At 43.2% G+C, this 25,373-nt stretch overlaps 1 protein-coding gene across 3 annotated transcripts; it reads left to right on the top strand.

Moving 5' to 3' along the window:
• Positions 1–1,140: 1,140 nt before the first annotated feature.
• Positions 1,141–24,420, top strand: fzd6 (frizzled class receptor 6). Of its 3 annotated transcripts, none has more exons than XM_079502742.1 (12): positions 1,141–1,277; positions 2,668–2,928; positions 4,141–4,343; positions 8,656–8,852; positions 10,241–10,423; positions 10,766–11,165; positions 11,443–11,862; positions 17,532–17,680; positions 19,165–19,279; positions 19,409–19,740; positions 21,474–21,542; positions 22,103–24,420. In XM_079502742.1, exons 3-12 carry the CDS (start codon positions 4,152–4,154, stop codon positions 22,266–22,268), a joined length of 2,223 nt encoding a protein of 740 aa, XP_079358868.1. In that variant the 5' UTR covers positions 1,141–1,277; positions 2,668–2,928; positions 4,141–4,151; the 3' UTR covers positions 22,269–24,420. The 3 variants fall into 3 exon arrangements, with proteins under 3 accessions (XP_079358868.1, XP_079358867.1, XP_079358869.1); XM_079502741.1 differs by having other exon boundaries at positions 4,144–4,343; XM_079502743.1 differs by lacking the exon at positions 21,474–21,542 and having other exon boundaries at positions 4,144–4,343.
• The last annotated feature ends 953 nt before the right edge of the window (positions 24,421–25,373 follow it).

Here is a 25,373-nt window from a genome sequence, read left to right on the forward strand (position 1 = left end):
ATAATTATCTCGACTGGACAAGATAATTAACTCGCCTGGTCGACATAATTATCTCAACCGGACAAAATAATATCTCGATAAAATGATAAAATATTTTTTGTTCCGTGGTCATTCAGGGACATACTTATGTACCTCAATGCCTGTACATCGGGCCCATTGAACCTTGATCTGAGTTTATAAGATCACAACAACAAAGGGGGCTTGCTGCCAGTTGAAGTTCACACCTGATGTGGTCCTGATGGCTGCTGCAGGCCATACTGAATAACTGCTAGCTTGCATAAGGTCTTGAAATTAGGACTGAAGGATCACACAATCTCACACCATGCAACAGGAGCTCCAACCAACTGTATTTTGTTTTTTGTTTGTTTCCAGTCACCCATATAGCCTATAACAGCTAGACTATGACTATTGATTATTTATTTAACAACCAAGGTCTCCAAGCAGGGCTCACCTTTTTCATAAAATATTATGGGTGGCCCAAAACTGGATCACAAACGTTTTGCAGGTTGCCATGAGTTCTGCCATTGATTGATTGATTGATTGATTGATTGATTGATTGATTGATTGATGTGTTATTTGAGTTGGGAACAGGTGTTATTGACATTTTCCATGTTCCAAGACCAGTCCCCATCAGAATTTTCACTAGACCTAATCTTTACCTTGGTGTTCTCAGTTCCGTCAGTAGATGGTGCCAGATGACCGGCTTTCAAACGGATTCATAGTTAATCTGTTCACCATTATATTTTGATTCATTTCACTAATATCTCCAATCCATGCCTACAGTACATGGGATTCTGAAACGTAGTGCACTGATTGTCAAACTTTTTTTATTTCAAGAAGAACCTAAAATGTCGTAGGCTATGCAGGGACAGGTCCCCCAATTGAGACTTCAAACTTACTTACCAACTAACTACCAAGTAACCCCACTGCACAAGGAACCTCCAAAAGGCTTCCTTGACCTATAGCTGTCTGTCTGACATGAAAAAGTTGAGAACCCACTTGACTACAAATATATATATATCTATGACTACAATAACCTTGTTGCCTAACAACCAACCAGTTGAACCAGCCAATCACAGCATGACCACCCCATAGGCTATGGGATGTAGAGGTGGCAAGCAATCACTCAGCCAAAGGCGGAGATTCTCTGTACGCGTCGCGTAGACTAGTGTGTGTGTCGGAGCAAAAACATTTGCACGCTCAAAAACAAGCTAAAGGAACTGCCCCGAGAGAGCTATCAATGTAGCGGACTATTACACACACCCGCGGAGTCGAGGGTAAGAGCTTTCCTCACGTTTTATTTGGGGCTGTAAACTTTATTTTGGTCCAGAAACTATCACCCAGCAGGCCCCACTGTAAACTGTCGAGGCAGGGAACTTTGTTATTCTCCATGCCCGAACTTTGGTGTCTCGACTTGGGGGTGGAATAATGGTTGTATATATTAGCCCCAGCGTTTGACCCTGGGTCAGGATGTTTACCAAGAAGATATTGATATGGAATCCGTTAAATATGTTTTAGTGTCCGTCTGTGAGTCTCTCTGACATGCTTGTTACTTAGTTATACGCGCATACCAGCCTTTGTCGTAAAATGTGTATGTTCTTGTTAATCATTTGTCAGTTCAACACTCTTTCACATCCAACGTTACACTAACATGTTTAGTTGACCTGGTTAAATAGCCCCTTTTGACTCTAGTGTTGCAGTGGGGTTTATAAATGGCCCACACTAATGCATGTTAAACTCCTAAAACCCTTGACTATTAATTATTCAGTATATTGATATGAACTCTGCTGTGCTGTTTTCCTTTGAACTGTCTATGACTGATAATTGTGTGTGTGTGTGTGTGTGTGTGTGTGTGTGTGTGTGTGTGTGTGTGTGTGTGTGTGTGTGTGTGTGTGTGTGTGTGTGTGTGTGTGTGTGTGTGTGTGTGTGTGTGTGTGTGTGTGTGAAAAGCCCGATACTTTAATGAGAAGCCTGCATCAAACAAGCTGAGACGTATTCTTATTGAATCAGTCGTTTATTCCCCACCCTGTATTTAATGCATCGACTTTGTGCTCTGGGAGAAAAGGATTGACTTGGGGTTTTGAAATAACCCTTTGAACCAGTTCTGTAACACTGACATGTAAATGTAATGAACACCCAGAATCAAGGGCAATCTCGGCCACTGATGCTTTGGAATGCCCCGATGACTAAGAGCTAACATAACAGTAACCTGTTGTAGACACAGGCAGGCAGCCTTGGCAGGCATAACAAGCCAAACTATTCTATTTTACCATACTGCTAACATAATTAAAGCACTTTGTTTTAGGGGATTTGTGAGCTGTAAATGCAATCCCAAACTTTAAGACTGATCTTCTTAAATCATGGCTTCATTAAGTTAATTTAGTAGTAGCCTTATTGGAGACGTATCCCCTTGCCCCTATTGCTCTGACCTGCACAAGAGACTCTTTCGGTGTGCCTTTGTTGAGAGTTGCTTGTCTTATATTGTCCTATATTAATAGTATTTATTATTCTGTTTTTGAAACAAGCCGTTTCGAGCTTTGTTATACTTTTGTGTGACGCTGTAGTATGATCATGTAATAGGACGTTTATTTGCCAAAACAACTACCACAGTTACAGTACAACTAACACAGTTAAAATATGCCTGACGACAACATTGTGTCTACCCAGAGGCTCATGCTGAACACACAAGGAGGCTGATGGGAGTGTTCTATACCTGCCAGCTCTCCCAGCGTTGCCACAGAGATGACCCCCCAGGCCAAGTGGAATGCGGATGAAAGTCAAGTGAGCCTGCAGTGGAATCCAACACTTTGGGCCAACATATCCTCCTTCTGAAGCCAGGAGAGAAACTTGACCCCGTCCGTACCAGTGGCGGAAAGTAACCGCAGTACATTTACTCAAGTACTCTACTTAAGAAGTGCAAGTTTTGAGGTAACTTTACACTTTACTTGAGCGAGCATTTACATTTTTCAGTACACTTCTACTCCACTACATCGCAGAGGGAGATTTTGTACTCTTTTTACGATTATTTGCCAGCTTTAGTTTGCAGATTGAGATTATGAACAAAAAATGTACGTACGTTAACAACTGAAGCCCCGGGCCATTTTATACTTCGGCTGTTTGAGATTAGCTATATTTCTTTTACAAATTTCTTTCTTTCTTTTTTCGTCTTTTTTAATCAAATTTTAAATATAGGAGTTTTACTTTACTTATTGTAACAGAGTATAGATTTGTATATTGTGGTATTGCAAAAAAAGAAAAGAAAATCTGACTACTTCTTCCACCACTGTTCAGTAGTGCTACACAATTCTTGCTCAAATTGATTTTTCGATTTCCCCCACAAGAATTGAGATGACGATTCTTATTCTTTCCGTGAAAATATGTATTGTCTTTAGTCTGTAGTTGCTGAACATTAACATATTCAAAATGTGGCATCTGGAGCCAACTACTGTGGCACTATTGTGGCTTTAAACAGACAACATCTAAAATGAACTGGACGGCCAACTAGTGCTGCACGATTCTTCACAAAATGACATTGCATAGGTGTCTGAATCTAGATCTAGATTTTTTTCTCGATTAATTGTGCAGCAATATTGTTCAGTACTAAAAACTAGGCGTGTGCTGATGAGACATTTTAGCCGATATCGATATCCGATATAGTTAATTGCCGTTAACCGATATAACCGATGTCGATATGATCTCATTCTGTATTAAGAAAATATAATCATTTTGGCCATTCTGAAAAAAGGCTTATGAACTGATTTTGAAAATAAAAAGCAATGCCTCTTTATTCCAAAAATAGGGCTGCACCATTATTGAAATGTTGGCCTCGGCCCATATCCCAACATAAACAACTTAAATGTAGAATTTTTATTTAAAAACTTGTTGACTCTTTTGAAATTTCCCCCAGAAAACACGGATATCATTTGCAGCCTTCATCATAACAAATGGCTTTTTCAGGCTTTTTTAATTTTATTTTTATTTAACATAATTATTATAAAATAAAATATCTGCTAAAACCGACATTATTTTTCCGATACCGATTACCGATATATATCGGTTTAAGGCCAATATCGGCCGATACCGATGTGTTTGCAGATGAATCTCCCATCACTACTAAAAACCAAACCTTTGCACCCCAAGCAGCCTCCATAATGCTGCTGTCTGGACCACTGTGGCTGCTGTGCCTCCTACCACTGATGGGGATGAGAAACTGCCACGCCCACAGCCTGTTCACCTGTGAGCCAATCAGAGTCCACCGCTGCCACGGGATGCCTTACAACATGACCTTCTTCCCCAACATGATGGACCACTATGACCAGGATATTGCCGCTAGCAAAATGGAGGTAAGATTTATACATTGGATTTCATTCTTTTGCTTTCTCAGTCGGTAGAGCACTCTCCTTTTGACTGCAAGGTCATGGGTTCGATCCCGGGCACCGCCAACTCAGCGTATGAGTAGCACGGCTTGATGTCGTGCTACTTTTGCTCTTACCCCTTTTTCTCCCATGCCAATTGATTCCGACCCGCACCTATTTTGTGTGTGTGTGTGTGTGTGTGTGTGTGTGTGTGTGTGTGTGTGTGTGTGTGTGTGTGTGTGTGTGTGTGTGTGTGTGTGTGTGTGTGTGTGTGTGTGTGTGTGTGTGTGTGTGTGTGTGTGTGTGTGTGTGTGTGTGTGTGTGTGTGTGTGTGTGTGTGTGTGTGACAGACAAGACATGGTACCATTGTATGCATTTGGGCGAGCAAGAATGACAAACGCATGTTAAGCGAGAGAGAGAGAGGGGACAGCATGTGACAAACTTAAGGTTGTGAGTTCAATTTGTGACTGAGGTCTCATGATGTTTTGAAGACAATATAAGTGCCTCTTTCTTAACACATCCTATCCAAATGAGACCATAAAAAAAGTCTTATTTACACATGACCTGTGTGTCCTTGGAGAGTAGATACAGGGGACAGAGAGGGCTATAGGCTACACAAAGACACTTACGTATACCTGGAAACGACGCAGTACTAGTACCTGAGTTGAATTACGTTTTGGCATGGATGTGGTTGTCAGGGGTTGACCTTGGCTCTCACTGGAACTGTTTGGGTTGCCCCAAAAGTGTAAACAACACTCGTTGGCACTTTGGTAGATACAAAACAACGACAACACTCTAATTTCTTTAGAGAGTCAGTGCCAGTGAACCACAGGCTAAGGTCTACTTTCTGCTAAAGCCTGTATCCATATACAGTAGGGGTCAGGGTTTGGTTACAGCCTGGTATTTGACGAGTAAGATGTGTTACAGTGACTGACGGAAGAAACAACAATGTTCTGAGGGAGTCTTTGTGTTGTCTGGCAGACGTCTATGGCTTCTTATTTCACTGCAAACTTGGCCAAAGGGAATCTTTTCTACTTTGTTGTGTGGGGCCTTTGATTTATTGGAGGAAGGGGAGAAGGAGACACACCCAGATGCACACACAATGGTTTTCCTGCATACTGTGTGCAGATCTCTCTCTCTCTCTCTCTCTCTCTCTCTCTCTCTCTCTCACACACATGTGTGCACACATGTCCACCAGTCTTTGTCTCCTAGGTGACAGCCAGGTATACATACACTGCCCTACATTCAAGGCTACATACGTACTAACTCTGTTTGAACTATGCCATGATTTATTGTACAGCCCCTGTACTAGCCAGGCAGACCGGTCCGTTACTGGGTCCATGTTTAGCACACCATATCAGTAGGGTTTTCCGGTGGATGGCTAACATCTTCCGTTCCGTCCTTGTTCCCACATTATTCCACCAGTGGCTGGCAGCTTTCGAAATGCCCTGTGAGGCACTTCAGTAGGAGAATAATGGAAAAAGTCAATTGGCTTATATATACCGTTTATAATTATATATATATATTATATACTGCCATGGAAAACGGGAAAGCTATGTTATAGATTCTTATAAGTAGTTCTAAAGGTATTTGTTTTGAAAAGGGAGTGTCTAACCAATGTCTAAAATCGTATAAATCCTTGAAGCACTTTGGTGTGAAACTCACACAGTAGCGGATTTTGCCTTTTTTTTAGAACGAGTTGACTTGACTTCTGCCCCTGATCCTGGCTGAATGTTTCTGAAATGACTAGCTTTTTTTTTTTACAGTAGCTCTGCCATAAAGAAAATAAAAGTCAGTGTGAGCAAGAAGAGCTCATTGAGATGGAGTTTGGGACCTCCGCAGGAGAGAGACAAGGACTCTCACTGTTGGAGGGAGAAACCAACCCGTGGCCCCTGAGAGATTGGGGCCACTGCCAGACTGGAGTCTAGGAAAAGGAAACATTGAATAGTAACTTTGTTCGATTTACGCTGTGTTGATTGTAGGAGCGTGTGCGTGCGTGCGTGCGTGCGTGTGTGTGTGTGTGCGCGCAAGCCTAACTTATATAGGAGTAAATATTAGCTGTAGGGATTGACAACGGAGTCGATGCATTCGTCTATGCATTACTAATCTGAACGTGAATAATAATACATGCAAACAAGTTTTTAAAGCGATGTGAGCCGACTACGTCAATACAGCTATTATGATTACTGATGGCTTGATAAGGTGATGATGGATTATATTGTTTGTTTTAACCCTTGATAAGAGCTCTTCATTTTGACCACTGACGACAACAACAACAACAGAACTAAAACAACCGACTCATCATTAACCCATTTTGGGCGGGAACCCCTTTTGGTGTTAGCATTATGTTATGCTTTAGCTATTGAAAAATAGCAGATCTACAAGCTCAAGCTTTTTCAGAAAACTGTCAGGATGTAGAATATATTTTTAGAATCTGATCTCAGGTCAAAATGGGTTAAAGATCGTAGAATTTCGGCATAAAGTGGCACCAGTGTAATACTATACTATAAGCCTCTCTGGTGAAATCAACCATAGTTATTGTCTAAAAGGAATCTGTTTATATAATTGGGATTGCTTTGGTGCAGCGTCGACTGCAAGAGAGGTTTTTCATTCATGGTGTCTTGCCACCAGTTTGTTAATCCACATTTAATCCTTTGTACATGCAGTGCACATGTCATAGAAACACTATAACACTGTGGCAGAGCTAACCTATCAACAGCTCCTTGCTCTCTCTCTCTCTCTCTCCTCCAGCCTTCCTGGCTAGTCGCTGTATGTTTCCAAACAGCTCCTTGCTCTCTCTCTCTCTCCTCCAGCCTTCCTGGCTAGTCGCTGTATGTTTCCAAACAGCTACGCAGTCATTTCCTGGTGCTCCATTCCCACCACTCCCCCCGGGTTCCCTCGCTCTTCCACAAATCTGTTGAAACGGAAGAATATGTGAGCCAACCAGTGAAAGGACTCCTTTGTGTGGCACTTATAGAACAGTACACTGCTCAGCAGCTCCCAGTGTTCACTTTACTGTAGAAATCACTCCCTATTTATTTCTGTGCTGATCTTGTGTTCGTATCGTTGCTGTTGGGAAGACATTTCTTATGTTTTTAACTTCTTGTGTGTCTTGGTATATTAACGCACAGCATCAAAAGTAGCAGTTCCGAAAGCTCTAAACGTGTCTCGAAGCGGTTCGCTTTGAGCTTGTCGATCTTCTACTTTTGCTGTTTTTGAATTTGGATGCTGAAAAGTAAAAGTTCTGGACATGAGGTTTCCACCCGATAGAAGGGTGAAATAAATCAGCCCTCAACGGCTTCTGACAGGAACCACTGACTTTGACGTGAGTGGAGGGGAAGACCCCTGGCCGGTGTAGTTGTAATGCAAGGGTGAAATCAGCCCTCAACGGCTTCTGACAGGAATATGGGGAGGGGAATCAGATGGGAATTCTGTCAGAAATACACGCAAACACTTGAGATTTTCAAGTTGTCCTTGGCTCAGAAAAGGTTAGGAACTGGAACCACTGCCTTTGACGTGAGTGGAGGGGAGGAAGACCCCTGGCCGGTGTAGTTGTAATACAAGGGTGAAGACCACACTTATCGCCTGTCTGGGTGGATACGCTTATGTCAAACTCTTACTCTTCAGGATACAAATACATTTTTTTAAATGCAAAAGTAGCAGATCTACAAGCTTGAGCTTGTAGATTCAATTCAATTCAATTCAATAGCCTTTATTGTCTCCGAGGAGAAATGTGTCTTGGGCACCAAGAGACAGCGTTATACATTACATACATACATACACAGTTCATAGTACAAAAAATACAGTTCATAGTACAAAAAATATATGTGCAAATATATCAAGGTTCAAGTATTGCAGTATTGCACTCTCCCAGTAGTTAGTTATCTGTTATTGGGTGCTTTGATTGACAGTGGAACAAAAGATAATTTATATCTGTTTTAGCTTGCAGAATGGTGATCTGTACCGTCTGCCAGACGGCATCAACTCATATTCCTTATGGAGGATGTGGTTCGGGTCTCGGGTGATTTTGAGGCCCTGTTTCCTCACTCGAATATCTCTTGAAGAGAACATGGGGGCTGCATGCCTATGATCTTCCCAGCTCTCTTGACTAGGTTTTGAAGTTGGGATTTGAGTTTGACGGACAGGTTACCAAACCATGTGGTGATGCCATAACGGATTTGCCACATTTGATGCTGTCGTGTGATCAAGTAGGGCATTCATTTTCAAAAAGAACACACCAATGATATGAGAGCTTTCTACCTGGACAGCAACATTCTGTTTCTGACCCCCCCCCATGTAGCCGTTCATGCCCCTGGCCAAGCTGCGCTGCTCGCCAGACGTGCACCACTTCCTGTGCCAGGCCTTCATCCCAGCGTGCACCGAGGAGAACAAGGTGATCCAGCCCTGCAGAGAGCAGTGCCAGACCGTTCTCTCTGACTGCAGGAACGACAGCGTCACCTTCGGCATCTCCTGGCCTCCCGAGCTGCAGTGTGACAAGTAAGAAAATCAACACCAATCATTCATCACCCAACTGTACATGATGACCCCATGGATTCAAGTTCTCAGTCGCCACGACTGCTTTCAGTCATTTGGATTCCACAGAAGCCAGCGTGGTCTCTGTGAAAGCATGCTGCGCACAGAAAATAGCAGATCTAACTAAGCTCACAACGCGTTGCAGCGTGACGTGTTGTGAGCTTGTTGTAAGCTTGTAGAATTGTAGGCTATGTTCGGTCATTAGTTATTTTACGATGAAAGAGTATTTGAAGTGATCAAACTAGCAATAGAATACAAGTTTAGAAGCATCTTCCAGAAACATGAATGGTCTTCAGCTGGTCGGCCTAAAACATCATTACATTTTCAGTCTTTTCAGAGATTTTATTTGGCTTTATTCCATGTGACTAGACACACAACCTGCTGCTTTATTCCATGTGACTAGACACACAACCTGCTGGTGAATGTTTGTATTCCATGTGACTAGACACACAACCTGCTGGTGAATGTTTGTATTCCATGTGACTAGACACACAACCTGCTGGTGAATGTTTGTATTCCATGTGACTAGACACACAACCTGCTGGTGAATGTTTGCTGTATTCCATGTGACTAGACACACAACCTGCTGGTGAATGTTTGCTTTATTCCATGTGACTAGACACACAACCTGCTGGTGAATGTTGTCTTTATTCCATGTGACTAGACACACAACCTGCTGGTGAATGTTTGCTGTATTCCATGTGACTAGACACACAACCTGCTGGTGAATGAACCTTTATTCCATGTGACTAGACACACAACCTGCTGGTGAATGAACCTTTATTCCATGTGACTAGACACACAACCTGCTGGTGAATGTTTGCATCTCTGACACGTAAGATGAGACCTTTATTGATCCTGAGTGGGAAATTAAGTCGGCAAAGGCAGCACAGCAGTTGAGAATTGAGATACAGTTACAGAGCAATAAAGAGTACTGTAGCTTCAACAGGATAAGGACATCACACACACACACACACACACACACACACATGCATCGACTCTGTTGTCTGTCAATCTCTACAGCTAATATTTACCAACATAAGTTAGGCTTGCGCACACACACACACACACACACACACACACACACACACACACACTACTAATAATACACACAGAAGCCATGCCGGATTGTGTCTGGCATGTAACTGTTGTCACTTCAGGGCTAGATATTATGGTTACATATTAGAATTATATTGTGATATAATTCTAATATGATACAATGACAATCTGGAATTTCCTTGGTGATCAATCAAACTATACTTGTTTTTTCATCTTTGATTCTATCTCATATTTAGCATAGTTAGAGGCCCAAGTTACTGAACGTGATGTTTTTGTGTCGTCTCACCCTGTAGATTGGACCTGTGTAGTTCCGTGGGGGGTTCGGTCAGCCCTCCGACCACTCCAAAGAGCTCTCCGTCCGCCAAGAGGGACCTGGGCTTCTGGTGCCCGCTGCCGCTGAAGACCAAGCCGGGCCACGGCTCCTCGTTCCTGGGCGCCCAGGACTGCGCGCCGCCGTGCTCCAATATGTACTTCAGGTAGGGATGGGAATTATCCATTAATTAATTCATTTATAACCTTATCGATCGATTTTACCGGTTAGTTGATGAGCAGTGTTTTTGTAAAAAAAAAAAGAGAGAATTTCCCTCAATGTCTAACATACATTTTGCTGATATACAGAAAGAATACAAAAGGCATATTATATTCCTTAATCAAATATTTAGACAATTTAAGATACAGGGCCAGACAGCATTACAGAAATCAGCATCACAGAAAACCAACCAACGATAAAACAGCAGAATTTTCGATTCATTACTAACTGTTAAGTTTAACTGATTCATTTCATAACGGCGATTAACTATTAACATCCCGAACTTCAGGCCCCACGAGATCGACTTCGCCAAGAGCTTCATCGGCGTGTGCTCCGTGGTGTGCCTGGCCGCCACGCTCTTCACCTTCCTCACCTTCCTCATCGACGTCAAGCGCTTCCGCTACCCCGAGCGGCCCATCATCTTCTACGCCGTGTGCTACAGCTTCGTGTCGCTCATCTACTTCCTGGGCTTCCTGCTGGGGAACAAGGCGGCGTGCACCGGGGGGACGCCCCACGGCTCTGCCGTGGACACGGTGGTGCTGGGCTCTCAGAGCAAAGGCTGCACCCTGCTCTTCATGCTGCTCTACTTCTTCTCCATGGCCGGCATGGTGTGGTGGGTCATCCTCACCATCACCTGGTTCCTGGCCGCCGGGCCCAAGTGGAGCTGTGAGGCTATAGAGAAGAAAGCGGTAGGGCCCCCCCCATGTTTTATATAACAGTGAGAGAGACAAAGACCACTTGGTTGGCGACCTGATACAACCTCAACATACATTATGTGTAAAAACTTGCTCAATTTACAGTACTGAGAAAAATGTAAAGGCATGAATTATTAATCTTCTTGGGTAGCTATTTTTACTCGGTGACGGAATTTGTTTTTTCTAAAATGATATACGTGACTTCCTATATCTACGGTTCCAGAGAGTTTGGTTGTGCTGACTTGACTCCTTGTTGTCCTGTACATAATAGGTGTGGTTCCACACGGCCGCCTGGGGCCTCCCCGGAGTGCTGACGGTCCTGCTGCTGGCGCTGAACAAGGTGGAGGGCGACAACATCAGCGGCGTGTGCTTCGTGGGCCTGTACGACCTGGACGCGCTGCGCTACTTTGTGCTGGCGCCGCTGTGCGTGGGCGTGCTGGCGGGCCTGTCGCTGCTCCTGGCCGGCATCGTGTCGCTCAACCACGTGCGGCAGGTCATCCAGCACGACGAGCGCAACCAGGAGAAGCTGAAGAAGTTCATGATCCGCATCGGCGTGTTCAGCGGCCTCTACCTGGTGCCTCTGGTCACGCAGCTGGCCTGCTACATCTACGAGCAGAGCCAGCGCAGCGCCTGGGAGCAGACCTGGATCAACGACCGCTGCCAGGAGTACAGCATCCCCTGCTCGCAGAAGGTAAAACTGTGCATGTAATGTATTGATTTAAGTTCAGTAGTAGTGGTTAGTGTATAGAACATACATGGCCTGGGGGCCACATGCGGCCCCCGCCTTCACTTAATGCGACCCGCAGGTTAATATCGGAATACTGATATATTATTGATTCAGACGTTACAATTCCAAACATGACACGCTTTTAATTATATTAGTAGCTGAATGACTAGTATTAGAATTTTATTATCTTTTTTTTATGTCCATGTTTCAGGATTCCAATTCAAAAATAGCAAAAAAAATATTCAGGATTTCAATTAAAATATAGCAAAAATAGCAGATCTACAAGTTCAAAACGCGTCACAGTGCGACACGTTTTTTGCTCTGTCCGAAATATGCTTATGTGGCCCTCTGGAGTGAGTGTGGAAATGTAGTGGCCCTCACCATCTTCAAAGTTGCCCATCCATAGAACTAGAAGGCCACAATGCCAGGTCTACAACGTGTTACATTGTGACATGTGAGCTAGTAGGTCCGTTACTTTCACTGTTCTTGAAATGGAGAATTAAGTAGTGCACGGTCGGGAACAATGCAAGCCGGGACTGCATGGCCACACCCGTTGTGCAGTACTCAATCGTGTATATCTGATGTACTACTCGTTGTACCTGTTGTCAGCTCCACGCGCTTCGTGTTCTGCTTCACGTTCAGCAGACAGCTTGCGTTGGGCCCAGGGGTGTGCTGAAGGCAGAGCTGAGCTCCGCTAGTTCTGGGTTCTGAAGCTGCACCCACGCGCCCTCCACATGCACATGCATGCCCACGCATGCCAGCGAGAGTCGTCAACGAGTGTTGTAGGCCATGCTGCGACCCAAGAAAAAGTGCCTAGAAAATTATTTTCGTTCCCGCGTCTTTGGCACTACGATTTCAATGCATATTTCCATAGACAATACCCTTCTGGACTTTGGGTTAAAAGTTCTCCGCATAATATCCTGCAGTATTTTGTCACAAGCCAGAAATGTATATACAAGTGTATAACCAAAAAACGAAAATCTTGTGCTGCTGTTTTTGCTTGTAAAATGTGTTATATTGATTGTGGCAACACAAACTATTTCTCAAATGTCATAATTACATATACCTAACATCTGAAACAAGTATTGGTGCCTTAGTTTAATCATGTGAATTTAGATCATGAAATGTAGCAAATTTGTTAAAGAAAACTCTTCAACTTAAGTGATGGCACCTATCTCAATGAAACATACACAATAGTTAATTTAGCCAAAAGCTTATGTTTCATACATAAATAATTTCACAATCTACTGTGTAATGAAAGGTAGAAAAGAAAAGCAGCCCACCTTGGCCCAAAATGGCTGAAAATCTATCAAAATGTTACCACGCCCCCTAAATTGGAATAATGCAAAAAATGGACAAGACTAAAAATAAATGCACTAAAGGTCAGAATTATTACAACATATGGTATGAAACATTTATTCAAGTATCACAAAGTGTCACAGAATGTGGATTTAGCTAGGGCGCCCAAGCTGGCAACCTTTGTGGTCGCCATAGCGGCCAAATCCATGGCTGCTATACCTAAAATGGTTTTGGCTGTAATATTTGAACCAGATGAGCTACAAATGCAAACATTGTGTCTATGTCATGTTTTTTGACCATTACAAACACATTGGAATGCTTATAATTATGATTGAGTGTGTCTGGAACCTTAATTTGCATATTTACAAGATGGCACTAAGTGAAAACGAGTGAACCTTTGACATTTTTGACAAACTTAAAAAGCATTAGAACACATTGAAATGCTCCGATTTATGAGTACATCTATCCAGAAAATTCTATATGTTTTTATATATATGGCCACTGTACCCAAAAAACGTATTCAACATTTTCACCCAGAACACCTTTAGGAACAGCCTAAAAAAAGCAACCTTTGTATGTTACACATTTAATTTATTTAAAACAATACAAAATGAAAGTAATGGAGTTCAGTACATTCCTATTGAGTATGAGTAGGAGTATGACCAACTAACTTCACACTCGGCATGCACGTTGCTGCTGACCCCAGCACAGGGACATTTATATGTCCGGTGTCGAGTTGATTGGATAGGCGGTTGTCCAGAACTACTTACAGTATATATGCCCATGCATGGGTATGGGCGTATCAGTATAGTGTAGTGTGTAGTGCAGTGTTAGTGTAGTCATATATGGAGATCCGGTTGTCCAGAACCGCTGATTCAAACTACCTACAGTATATACACCCATACATAGATATTGGCATATCAGTATAGTATAGTATAGTATAGTATAGTATAGTATAGTATAGTGTATATAGTATAGCATAGGCTATAGCATAGTACCAGTAAGTCTGAGGGCGAGAAGCGACCTCACCCTAACGGGCTGCATTAATAACTTTGGGGCAGGCCCATCTAGAGTTTACACGGACAGGTATCAGTCAAAAGGGAGACATCGAAGAGGAAGGATGGATGGGGAAGGATCAACATATGGAATGTCAGAACAGGTTCTGACATACAGTATATCCATATGGAGATCTAAGGGTTGGGGTCAGTTGTAGAGTTGCTGGCCAATATTGATGACATCAGGGATCTCCATCCCTGATGATTTCACGTTATGTCACTCACAAGACCTGGGCAATATGGGGGCTTTCCCCATGTATGGGGATTTTGAGTGATACACTGACTGACTGACGGAAAATGCATAATTTCATAGTAAATGCGACCTGTGGTCGCAATAATATAGTATAGGCATATATGGAGATCAGGTTGTCCAGAACTGCTGATCCAAACGATATGCCCCTCCCTGATGACAGGGAGGAACTGTGGAAATCTTGCTGCATTGTGACCGATGGTGAGTGACTACGTCGGCCCCCTTCAGTTTTTACATACCAGGTGGACATTGGGTTTGATGATGTCATCATCTACATGCTAAACAGGGCATTCACACACCTTGGCACCATGGGCAACGCAGTTAGAATCATGCTTTTTGACTTCTCCAGAGTCTTCAGAACTATCCAGTCACAACTGCTTACAGAAGCTTGCGTTGATGGGGGTGGACCATGGTTTGGTGGCATGGATCTCAGACTATCTCTCGGGCAGACCGCAGTATGTGAGACTGCAGGGTTGTCTGTTCGGAGGTGCTGGTGAACATCACAGGCGCTCCCCAGGGCACAGTGCTGTCACCTGTTCACCCTATAAACATCTGACTTCCACTTCAACTACAAGACATGTCAGTTGTCACCTGCATCTCAGGTAACAACACTGTTGAGCACGCATGGTTACGGAAGTTGTGCACTGGAGCAAGGCAAATAGCCTCTGGCTCAATGCTAGCAAGACCAAGAAGATGGTGGTGGACTATGGCACGACCAAGAGTGTACCTCCGGTTCCCAGCAACATATTAAGGTAGTGGAGAATGTAGACAACTACAAGTTTCTAGGAGTGCACCTGAACAGGTCGTTGGACTGGTCTGACTACTCTGGTCTTCTGTTCTTCTCAAGAAGGCTCAGATCTTTTAGTGTGTGCAACAGGATGCTGCAAATGGCTGGTGAGGAAGGCGTTTTATGTGGCGGCCATATTGGATTTGGCCGCCATGGCGACCCCGAAGGTAACTGGCTCGGGTTCCCTAGCTAAATCATTAGAGCAGGACTACATCTGGGCCAAATTTAGTCCTTTTAATATTGATTGGTGCAGAAAAATCCATAAGGCCCGTGACTATTGCTGAAATCTTGTCCATATACAGTAGGTGATTATGGTCATTAAAGCTAATTATAATTGTTCAACATATGCAAGTTAGCATCCAGCGGTTTCTACATGCTGGGGACCCATACATACTCAACATTTGTACTATAAAACTTTGGTGTACTCAACATGTCTGGGTTCACAATGGGACTCTATGGGCTGGCAAATAGACTGACTAACTGCACTTGAGCTGGGGGGGGGGGGGGGGGGGGGGGTGATGTGCAAATGTCAGATGCTGTGACACTTGTATAAATGTTTCATACCATATGTTGTAATAATTCTGACCTTTAGTGCATTTATTTTTAGTCTTGTCCATTTTTTTCATTATTCCAATTTAGGGGGCGTGGTAACATTTTGATAGATTTTCAGCCATTTTGGGCCAAGGTGGGCTGCTTTTCTTTTCTACCTTTCATTACCCAGTAGGTTGTGACATTTTTTATGTATGAAACATAAGCTTTTGGCTACATTTTCTATGTGTATGTTTCATTGTGCTAGGTGCCAATCACTTAAGTTGAAGCGTTTTCTTTAACAAATTTGCTACATTTCATGATCTAGATTCACATATGAGTAAACTAAGGCACCAATACTTGTTTCAGATGTTAGGTATATGTATTTATGACATTTGAGAAAGATTTGGTGTTGCCAAAATCAATATAACACATTTTACAAGCAAAAACAGCAGCACAATATTTTCGTTTTTTGGTTATACACTTGTATATACATTTCTGGCTTGTGACAAAATACTGCAGGATATTATGCAGAGAACTTTTAACCCAGAGTCCAGAAGGGTATTGTCTATGGAAATATGCATTGAAATCGTAGTGCCAAAGACGCGGGAACGAAACCGAACAAAAAGGGACCTCGCAGCACGGCCTATTGACGCCGCCGCAACACCTAAGAATAAAAGCTGTCTACCTGGTTGCTTTGCATAACATTAGGCCTACTCTTCAGCCAGATGAATTTAGCCTAATCATCACACCAATCCGTACAAAGTTACTGGTTAAACAGACTGGCTGCTTAGCAGAAGACCCAAGAACGAGAGCTGTTCAGCTGTACCAGAAACTCACAAGGTTATTCCTGACCGTTGTTTGTAGTTCTTATGATTGTTTTAAAACCACTGTTTTGAAAGCAATGCAAGTGATGTTAACTTGTAATCTCGTATGTTTAAAAAAGAAATAGATATTCAAGTAAAGACAAGTTGTGTGATTATTTTAAGTAGGCCTAGGCCTATTTATGTGTGGGCGAGTCTATGTAAATGGATTTTATATAAAACAAAAAGGGAACAACAAATTAACAATGCATCTAAATAATAAATATTATAATTATACATGAACAAATGGTTTCCAAATTTCCATCACATATGTTGAATATAATATTTCAACTAGCACTGAGCTGAGCGGATATGTGCACATGCGTGCGCATGCATGCACGTGATGTACACGTGCCATCATTAAAATATAGCTCCTCTAGTTAAACAATGCACAGCACACTACTGGTGTTGGCCAATCAAGGACTTATATTGGCTAAGCGGCAAAACCGTGACTCATATCTTCACCAATCCGTGAAGCCGATGGACCAATCAGGGAAGCAGATGCATTTCACTCTCAGACACAGATTTGGTGTATCCTCCGCAGACTGTGTGTCCGGAGACCTACAGTCTGGAGAGCTGCAGTCAGACAGACAGATGGGAGATATTTGTGTTTTTTCAAGTTTTTTTTTTCAATTCCCAGATAACCGATCGAAGTTATGCCCTGGACACACAGACTCAGGTTTCGTGAATTGATAGATATACTGTATGTACAATACTACATGCTGAACAACAGCGGGAAAACAATCAAAGAAAGGAAATGAAAGTGGGGAAGGATTTGTGTGCTCCTGTTTTAAAAATACAAACGGACCGTTGGGAAAACATATACTATGTGCTTGTTTCCTCTCCTTCAGACAATGGAGTACGAGCGTCCCGATCTGTCCCTGTTCCTGGTGAAGTATCTGATGACGCTGGTGGTGGGATTGTCCGGAGTGTTCTGGGTCAGCAGCAAAAAGACCTGCTCAGAGTGGGCCTACTTCTTCAACAGGACCCGCAAGACAGAGTGAGACGGCTGCTCTTTTTAACATGGCATAAGAATAATATGTCACTGGCGTTTGCTTGGTCACTGATCCAGAACAGTGTTTCTCTAACGTTTTCATTTCAAGAACCCACCATATGCATTATGTCATGGACCACCAATTGATACCATTTTCAAAATCTCTAGGACACCAATCTACACTGTTAATGGTAAATGGTGCATTTATATAGCGCCTTTACCCAAGGCGCTTTACAGAGATTGTGCATTACGTTCACCCATTCACTCACACACACATTCATACACCGGTGGCGGCGGAAACCATGCAAGGCACCAACCAGCATATCAGGAGCAATTCAGTTCAGTATCTTGCTCAAGGACACTTCGACACTAACTCTGGGGGAGCCCGGGTTGGATCAACCTTGCGGTTACCATCAGGCCACTCTACCCCTGAGCCACCGCCGCCAGTGTCGTACACTGTACGATCTGGTATATAGATCGCAAGTGTCCTGCCTCTCTATGAAAGGGTATCAAGCGAAAACAGAAGTTCGGGAAATTGGATTAATTAAATAGACTTGCACTGAACTATGGTGAAATCACATTGGAAATGACACCCATCTATCATTTAATTGCCTTTCATTATCAGCATGTGTTACTGATTATGGGGAATTTTACATTATTTAAATCCATTACATATTTGCTGCGTAATGCGGTGAGGCGCTGAACGAGGGAATTGCGCACGATGCGCCTTGGCACAAATATAACAACTTCTTTGACTAGACAATTAAAAACAATGAGCACAAGGAATTGACACTCTGATTATGGGAAAATTACAATTCACTGCAGCTCATCGTGCTATGAGCTGCAGTGAATGTTCATGCGTTGAGGCAGCTCCAAATCAGGAGCCATTCTTTTATCAAACGGATTCGCATTACGGGTGGTTTGAAGAGGCACTTTCTGTTGTCCTAAACCTGTGCATAAGATAGCAAATATAGGGAAAGTGCATCAACACGCCTACAGACACACCTCCACCCGCAAATATAGGTGTCGGCACGTGTCGCTTCGCACCGCATTGTGAGTTTGTAGATCGGCTATTTTCTAATCTATTAGATTTGTATTTTTTAATTCTTCGTGAAATTACCGAAATAAATCATTCAATTGTTTTTATTTATTGTATTTGTATAGGAAAAACAAAAAATAAAGGGACCCATAAAAATGTGTCGCCGACCCACAAAAGGGTCCCGGCCCAGCGTCTGGGACACGGTGGTAAAGATCAGTGTGTTGACCCCATGATGTGTTGTCTGTTGTCCACACTGCTCCACAGCCCCGTCAGTGGTATGGGTCAGTGTGTTGACCCCATGATGTGTTGTCTGTGGTCCACACTGCTCCACAGCCCCGTCAGTGGTATAGATCAGGGTGTTGACCCCATGATGTGTTGTCTGTGGTCCACAGCCCCATCAGAGGTATAGATCAGTGTGTTGACCCCATGATGTGTTGTCTGTGGTCCACAGCCCCATCAGTGAGAGCCGCAGGGTGCTGCAGGAGTCCTGCGAGTTCTTCCTCAAACACAACAGTCGCGTGCAGCACAAGAAGAAGCACTACAAGCCTGGCTCTCACAAACTCAAGGTCAGTGCTACTGGAGGACGTTCTCCAATTTTGGAAACGTATAAATATTCATTAAGTGAATACACAATTACGAAATTGTACAGTACTCAAATGTACTTATATGTTTGCTTTACGCCCCAACTGCTCAAGGTCATCTCCAAGTCCATGGGGACCAGCACCGGCGGTCCGCCGACCAACGCCTCAGGCACCCCCACCACCACCACCGCCAACCAGGGCACCTCTGCCGTCAGCAACCACGACCTCCGGCTCCACGGCTCCCTGTCCGAGCCCAGGGGCTCTTCTGAGACCTCGGGCAGGGAGCATCTGGACAGGTCAGCCTCCGGACGTGCCTCCAGGCGAGGAGGGGATAGGGAGAGGGAGGGCGGCCTGCACCGGGAGGCCGTCGAGAGACGAAGCAAGGCGGGAAGCTCCAGCAAGATCAGCAGCCGCGCGGAGAGCTTCCAGCGAGTGGCGGACGGAAGGTAAGGCAGTGATAGGGGAGCCTGGGTTCCAGCCTGATTCGCTGCGCTCCGTGGATTTGTATTGTCACTTCGTTACTCAGTCTGGCCAGCAGGCAGCAGACTCGCATTTCCTAACGTCACCTGTTACGCAGCCACGTTGTTGCTGATACGTCATCAGCCAGCACCACTCTCTCCATGCTTCTCACTGTTGAAAAAATAGTGCCAGTTCGAGAGTAAAAACCTACGGTAAAAAGTAAACATGAATTTGATTCAGTAGTCCGCCGGCTGTGTGCGGTGAGTTTAGTGAATGATAAGGGGACGTTGCAGGGCAACAGCAGTAGCTGTGTGGGTTAAGTTTAGTGAATGATAAGGGGACGTTGCAGGGAAACAGCAGTAGCTGTGTGGGTTGAGTTTAGTGAATGATAAGGGGACGTTGCAGGACAACAGCAGTAGCTGTGTGGGGTGAGTTTAGTGAATGATAAGGGGACGTTGCAGGGAAACAGCAGTAGCTGTGGGGGCGAGTTTAGTGAATGATAAGGGGACGTTGCAGGGCAACAGCAGTAGCTGTGTGGGTTGAGTTTAGTGAATGATAAGGGGACGTTGCAGGGAAACAGCAGTAGCTGTGTGGGTTGAGTTTAGTGAATGATAAGGGGACGTTGCAGGGCAACAGCAGTAGCTGTGTGGGTTGAGTTTAGTGAATGATAAGGGGACGTTGCAGGGCAACAGCAGTAGCTGTGTGGGTTGAGTTTAGTGAATGATAAGGGGACGTTGCAGGGCAACAGCAGTAGCTGTGTGGGTTGAGTTTAGTGAATGATAAGGGGACGTTGCAGGACAACAGCAGTAGCTGTGTGGGGTGAGTTTAGTGAATGATAAGGGGACGTTGCAGGGAAACAGCAGTAGCTGTGGGGGCGAGTTTAGTGAATGATAAGGGGACGTTGCAGGGCAACAGCAGTAGCTGTGTGGGTTGAGTTTAGTGAATGATAAGGGGACGTTGCAGGGAAACAGCAGTAGCTGTGTGGGTTGAGTTTAGTGAATGATAAGGGGACGTTGCAGGGAAACAGCAGTAGCTGTGCGGTGCGCATTGATACCACGTCAAACTGGTGTTATTTTCCCCAACCGCACCACAGACCAATCAGAAGCCACGGTTCCAGTTCACCCTTTTACATGTCCTGCCTATCTTGGAGATGGGACCCTTTCCAGACTGAGTAGAAAGTGACAAAACAGATTCACAGAACGCATCGATTCAAGCTGGAACCCAGGCTAGGGATGGGGGAGGTAATAGGTGTTTTATTGTATTTCTGTATCTGTTGTATTTTAGAAACCTCTCATCTCCATAGGCTAACTTGTTCTTCTTTTTTTTAAATGAACATCTTACCGTACGTGATCTTACTACAGACAAAATTGGAACTGGAACACTGGAACCTTCTCTCAACTGATTTTGTTTTAGCCAAAAAAAGAATCCATTGCCCTAACTTAAATGCTGTCTCCAACCACCTAGGAAATTAATGAATGATTAGTGGTCACTATACTAATGTTTGAATAGTGGACACAGTTGGAAGGCAAAATAAGTAGTCTGTACACTGTCTTCTTGGGCTTTATGGGTGCCATGTTTCAACCGTTTTTTATAGCGTATGCTTTTACCTTGTAATGTTATGCCACCCTATACATTTAACATGTGTTGGTGAACTTCCTTCAATGCTAGATATTATACTGTTGGCCTCATAGCATAATTTCCATCCATGTCACCGTTTAAGGTTTTCAGAAAAGAAGAAAAATGACTATCCGTCTAAAGGTAGCTCTCCACCACACCGACGTCGGCGGCGGTAAGTGTTGGAAAGCGTCTGTTGCCGAAAACCTGCTCTTGAATGGACGGTGGGTACACTGTCGCAGCGGGTCGCAAGTTGTAGGGAAGCGTCGAAAGCCGACCGAGCTTCGACCGCCAGATAGCAGTGGGCTTGTTGTTGGAAGAAAGCCATAGGCTATTTTTAGCACCATAGTAGCCATCTGTCGGTGTCGGTTCTCAGGTCAACGTTTTGTTTCACACCTTCCAACCGGCTGATCTCCTGACTTCATTCGACTGCCAGTCTGTAGCAATCTTTAGTAGTCTGTTTGGTGGAGAGCTACCTTGAGTCGTCTCTTTGACTTTGGCAGAATGTGTTTTTAATCTGCCTAACTCTATTCTCCTAACACTGCTGATTCACCATGCATTATTGCTGATGTCCTCAGCCTATCAGAATGCTTATATTCCGAAATCACTATCTACCTAAGTCATCTCTTCGACTTAAAGGTAGACAGTGATTTTGGAACAGTGACCAAAAAGTGTCTACCATGACGATATCTGTAAACGTTAAAAATCCTTAAATATCTCACAATGTTTTTTTAGGATGACTCCCAAGAGTGACCTATCGGAGGCCAGACACGCTCCCATTGGACCGCAGCATTCAGCTTTAAGCCTATCGCACAGCAGCAGCAACATCAAAGGCTCTGGCTCACACCTAGCACGGCCCGTACCAGAGGAGAGCAAAAACAACAAGGACAACAGCTGTTGAGACACCAAATCACACATTTCAAGTGCCTACACTTTGAACCACACTTGTGTACATCTCAAAGTCGTCCACTCATGACCACAAATTGTGTTTCCAAACTAAATGCCAGACGCCAGAGGGTTAAGGAAATTAAGCCAATTTAATTTCAAGGCCCCCCATAACTCTGAGAGTGTACAAATTGAACCAAATGGACCCGCAAGGGTCGATTTGGAACCCCCTCAAGGAACCCAGAGGGGTCTCCGCTGGACCCCACTTGTTGTAAGAACCATTGAACTAAGTAAGCAGAGAGAGAATTGGCACTACAAACCAAGTGAGAGCATTGGTTTGCGCTATTTTTTTTTTTTCATAGGACATAGAGAACGCTGTATTGTAGTAAGTAGACTTGTATTTTACAGCCAAATCTCGAACTTCAAGTATTTACAACGTGGGCACATTATTTTTATGCCACCGTGTTCAGAGGAGAGAGTCTGTACTTCGTCATACGCCGCCGACGCTAACCGAAAATATGAATCTACAATGTTACGAGCTCACAACACGTCACAGTGTGTTGTGGACTTTTCTTCGGTGTTCGACACACTATACGACGGAGTATAAAACGAGCCTTACGGGCCTTTCAACCGGGCAGCGATTAACGCGCCTAGTAATGCATTTTCAATTAACTACTGTACGCGCGGAGTAGTCGAGGGGCGACAACGCAACCGTATTTATGTGGGCACGGCCCCGTGAAATTGTCGCACGCGTGCTCGTTTAGTGCACACGCTCGCGACTGACCAGACCTGGATTCTGTTTAGCTTTTGCGTTGCCGCGCCCCTCTTGAGCAGACCTGGAGCTGACCTGTCGTTGATCCAGGCGACAACGTCTGCGTTAATCGATGCCCGTCTGAAAGTACCTTTACTGTTGCTATGGCTCAATATATGGGCGACGCCACATTGTCATTCAGCTTTACTGAGCTTTGGGCAGCACAGCGCAAAGATTAATAACGAAGCCTTTCTGTGGCATTGCTGTTTTGTTTGCTGTAAAAGAACCAATTTTGATGCATATTAAGCTATACATAAAAGCTATACATTTTGTAGACTTACGTATGTCATACAGTTGTAGACTGCACACTGGTAAACGGATGCAATATTTATGTAAATAATATTTTATTTTTTAGAACTCAAAGTCTGTCACTGGACTAGTCTCTACACTGAGTGCTTTGATGAGAGAAGTCAGGATATTTGCCAAACAGTCAACTTAAAAGTCTTACTGTGGGTAAGACAACAAACATGAAATGGTGTTGTTGTTGTTTTCAGAAGACGGTTAAGTCTAGAAATGCGTTTTTTTTTCATGAAAAAACATGTTCATATTGTGTAGTTCATACTTTAGACTGTGCTGATATACTGTGGTTTCTGTCGCTACAGTGTTTTGTCTTTTTTTCTACATAAAATGCTGTAAATATGTGTTTTTTTTTAGGTCATTTTATTCTTTTCAAATTGCCATCGTTTCTATGTCCTGTGAATTTGGGGAAATATGGCTTTATAGATTGTCCTAAAGAATGCCTTTTTTTTTTTTTTTTTTACAACAATTGCTTTACATGTGTGGTTATTACATGGTTAACCCCAGTGGTGGCAATTAGCCAAGTACATTTACTCTAGTACTGTACCTAAATACAATTGTTAGGTACTTTTAACTTGAGTATTTCCAATTTTCAATACTTTACACTACACGTCAGAAGCAAATATTGTACTTTTTACTCCAAAATTACTTGAAAAATGTACTTTACATGTTATTTTTGCAGATTTGGATCATTATTATTTTTTTACACATGAACCACTTAAGCCCTATTTTATACTTTGGCGACACGGAAATGTAAGTACTTTTACTTTGGTATTGAAAGCTTATTTTGATACGAGTAGTTTTGTACTTTACTCAAGTAAAATCTGGAACACATGGCATTTTACTAGAGTAAAAAAAGGGGGTCCCAGATATAAATGGCATTAAATGGGGGTCAGTAGCCTATGCATGTCAAACTGGGCATCCTTTTCAAATGGGGTCTTGCCCTGAAAATGAATTCTCAGGGCAAGACCTCGACCTCGTGCGTGCGGACTCGGCCCCCAGCCTTGTACCCTAGTCAAAATTTCCTTGAGGAAAATTAATTGGGGAACCCTGCACTACAGAATCATCTAGTATGTCATTTTACACAAATAATTGAATGTTGAGTTGAATAGCCATATATATACTGGACTGTTGTCAGTAAATAATGGAGACAAGTTCACATGAGATTGACAGGTGATCCTAAACGATCTCTTGTAAGTATTTTCACAATTTATTTTCTGATTATTTGAAAACCATACTTTATGCACACTGTTCTATGCTGTGTGTGTATGTAGGGGTTTGAGGTCCACATACCTTTCCTTCCAGCATTTGGTCCTGTTGTATTTGCAAGACATCAGGACAATCCAGTTACACTTGATAAAGGGAATATCATCTATTTCATGAAATACTTTTCTATTTTACCATTCTAGATGATCTCTAGACTTAGTGTAGTTTAGCTATGAAATGCGCTTTAATGTCAGTTTTTGAATCTTTTTACTCTTGTCATATAAACTGCATTTTGTATTTTGTATCAGTGTCTTTTTAATAAACTATTGAATCATGAAAAAAAATGTTACCTAGTGTAGTGGTCTTGTCATACCTATATGGAATGAAATGCATAGCAAACACTCCCAAAGCTTTGCTTAAAGCAGAACATTATTCTTTTGTAAGATACTTGAAATATCTCCGTAAATCAAAACCCTTCTAGGGCCTGTGCTGGTGGCCACTGCATGGCTGCCTTTTGGGCCCCTTGTTGGTTGCCCAAAGGGACAGTTATCAGCTTTTTGATTGATTGAAATATGTATTAACAGTTTGCAGAATTACAGTACATTTCAAGCACAAACTCAATACAAAGACTGTTAACTGTGAGTGGACGACCCAATTAAGCATTACACTTGTTTACAAGAGGGTCCACCTTGTTCAATTCATCAAAACATTTAGAGATGTACAAATGGACACTTCTATATACTGTAGTCAAAACATATACAGTGAGGGGAAAAAGGAGTGGGGATTCAGATTTTACGGGGGCCAGTT

This window comes from Electrona antarctica (assembly GCF_951216825.1).
Source record: "Electrona antarctica genome assembly, chromosome: 6".
NCBI lineage: Eukaryota > Metazoa > Chordata > Actinopteri > Myctophiformes > Myctophidae > Electrona > Electrona antarctica.

What these genes read in the sequence shown, in the direction of transcription:
- fzd6 (XM_079502742.1), top strand. Translation starts at nt 4,152, where the DNA reads ATGCTGCTGTCTGGACCACTGTGGCTGCTGTGCCTCCTACCACTGATG. An exon ending in AGGCTATAGAGAAGAAAGCG is followed by an intron (nt 11,166 to 11,442) that starts GTAGGGCCCCCC and finishes TGTACATAATAG; the next exon opens with GTGTGGTTCCACACGGCCGC. An exon ending in GCATCCCCTGCTCGCAGAAG is followed by an intron (nt 11,863 to 17,531) that starts GTAAAACTGTGC and finishes CCTCTCCTTCAG; the next exon opens with ACAATGGAGTACGAGCGTCC.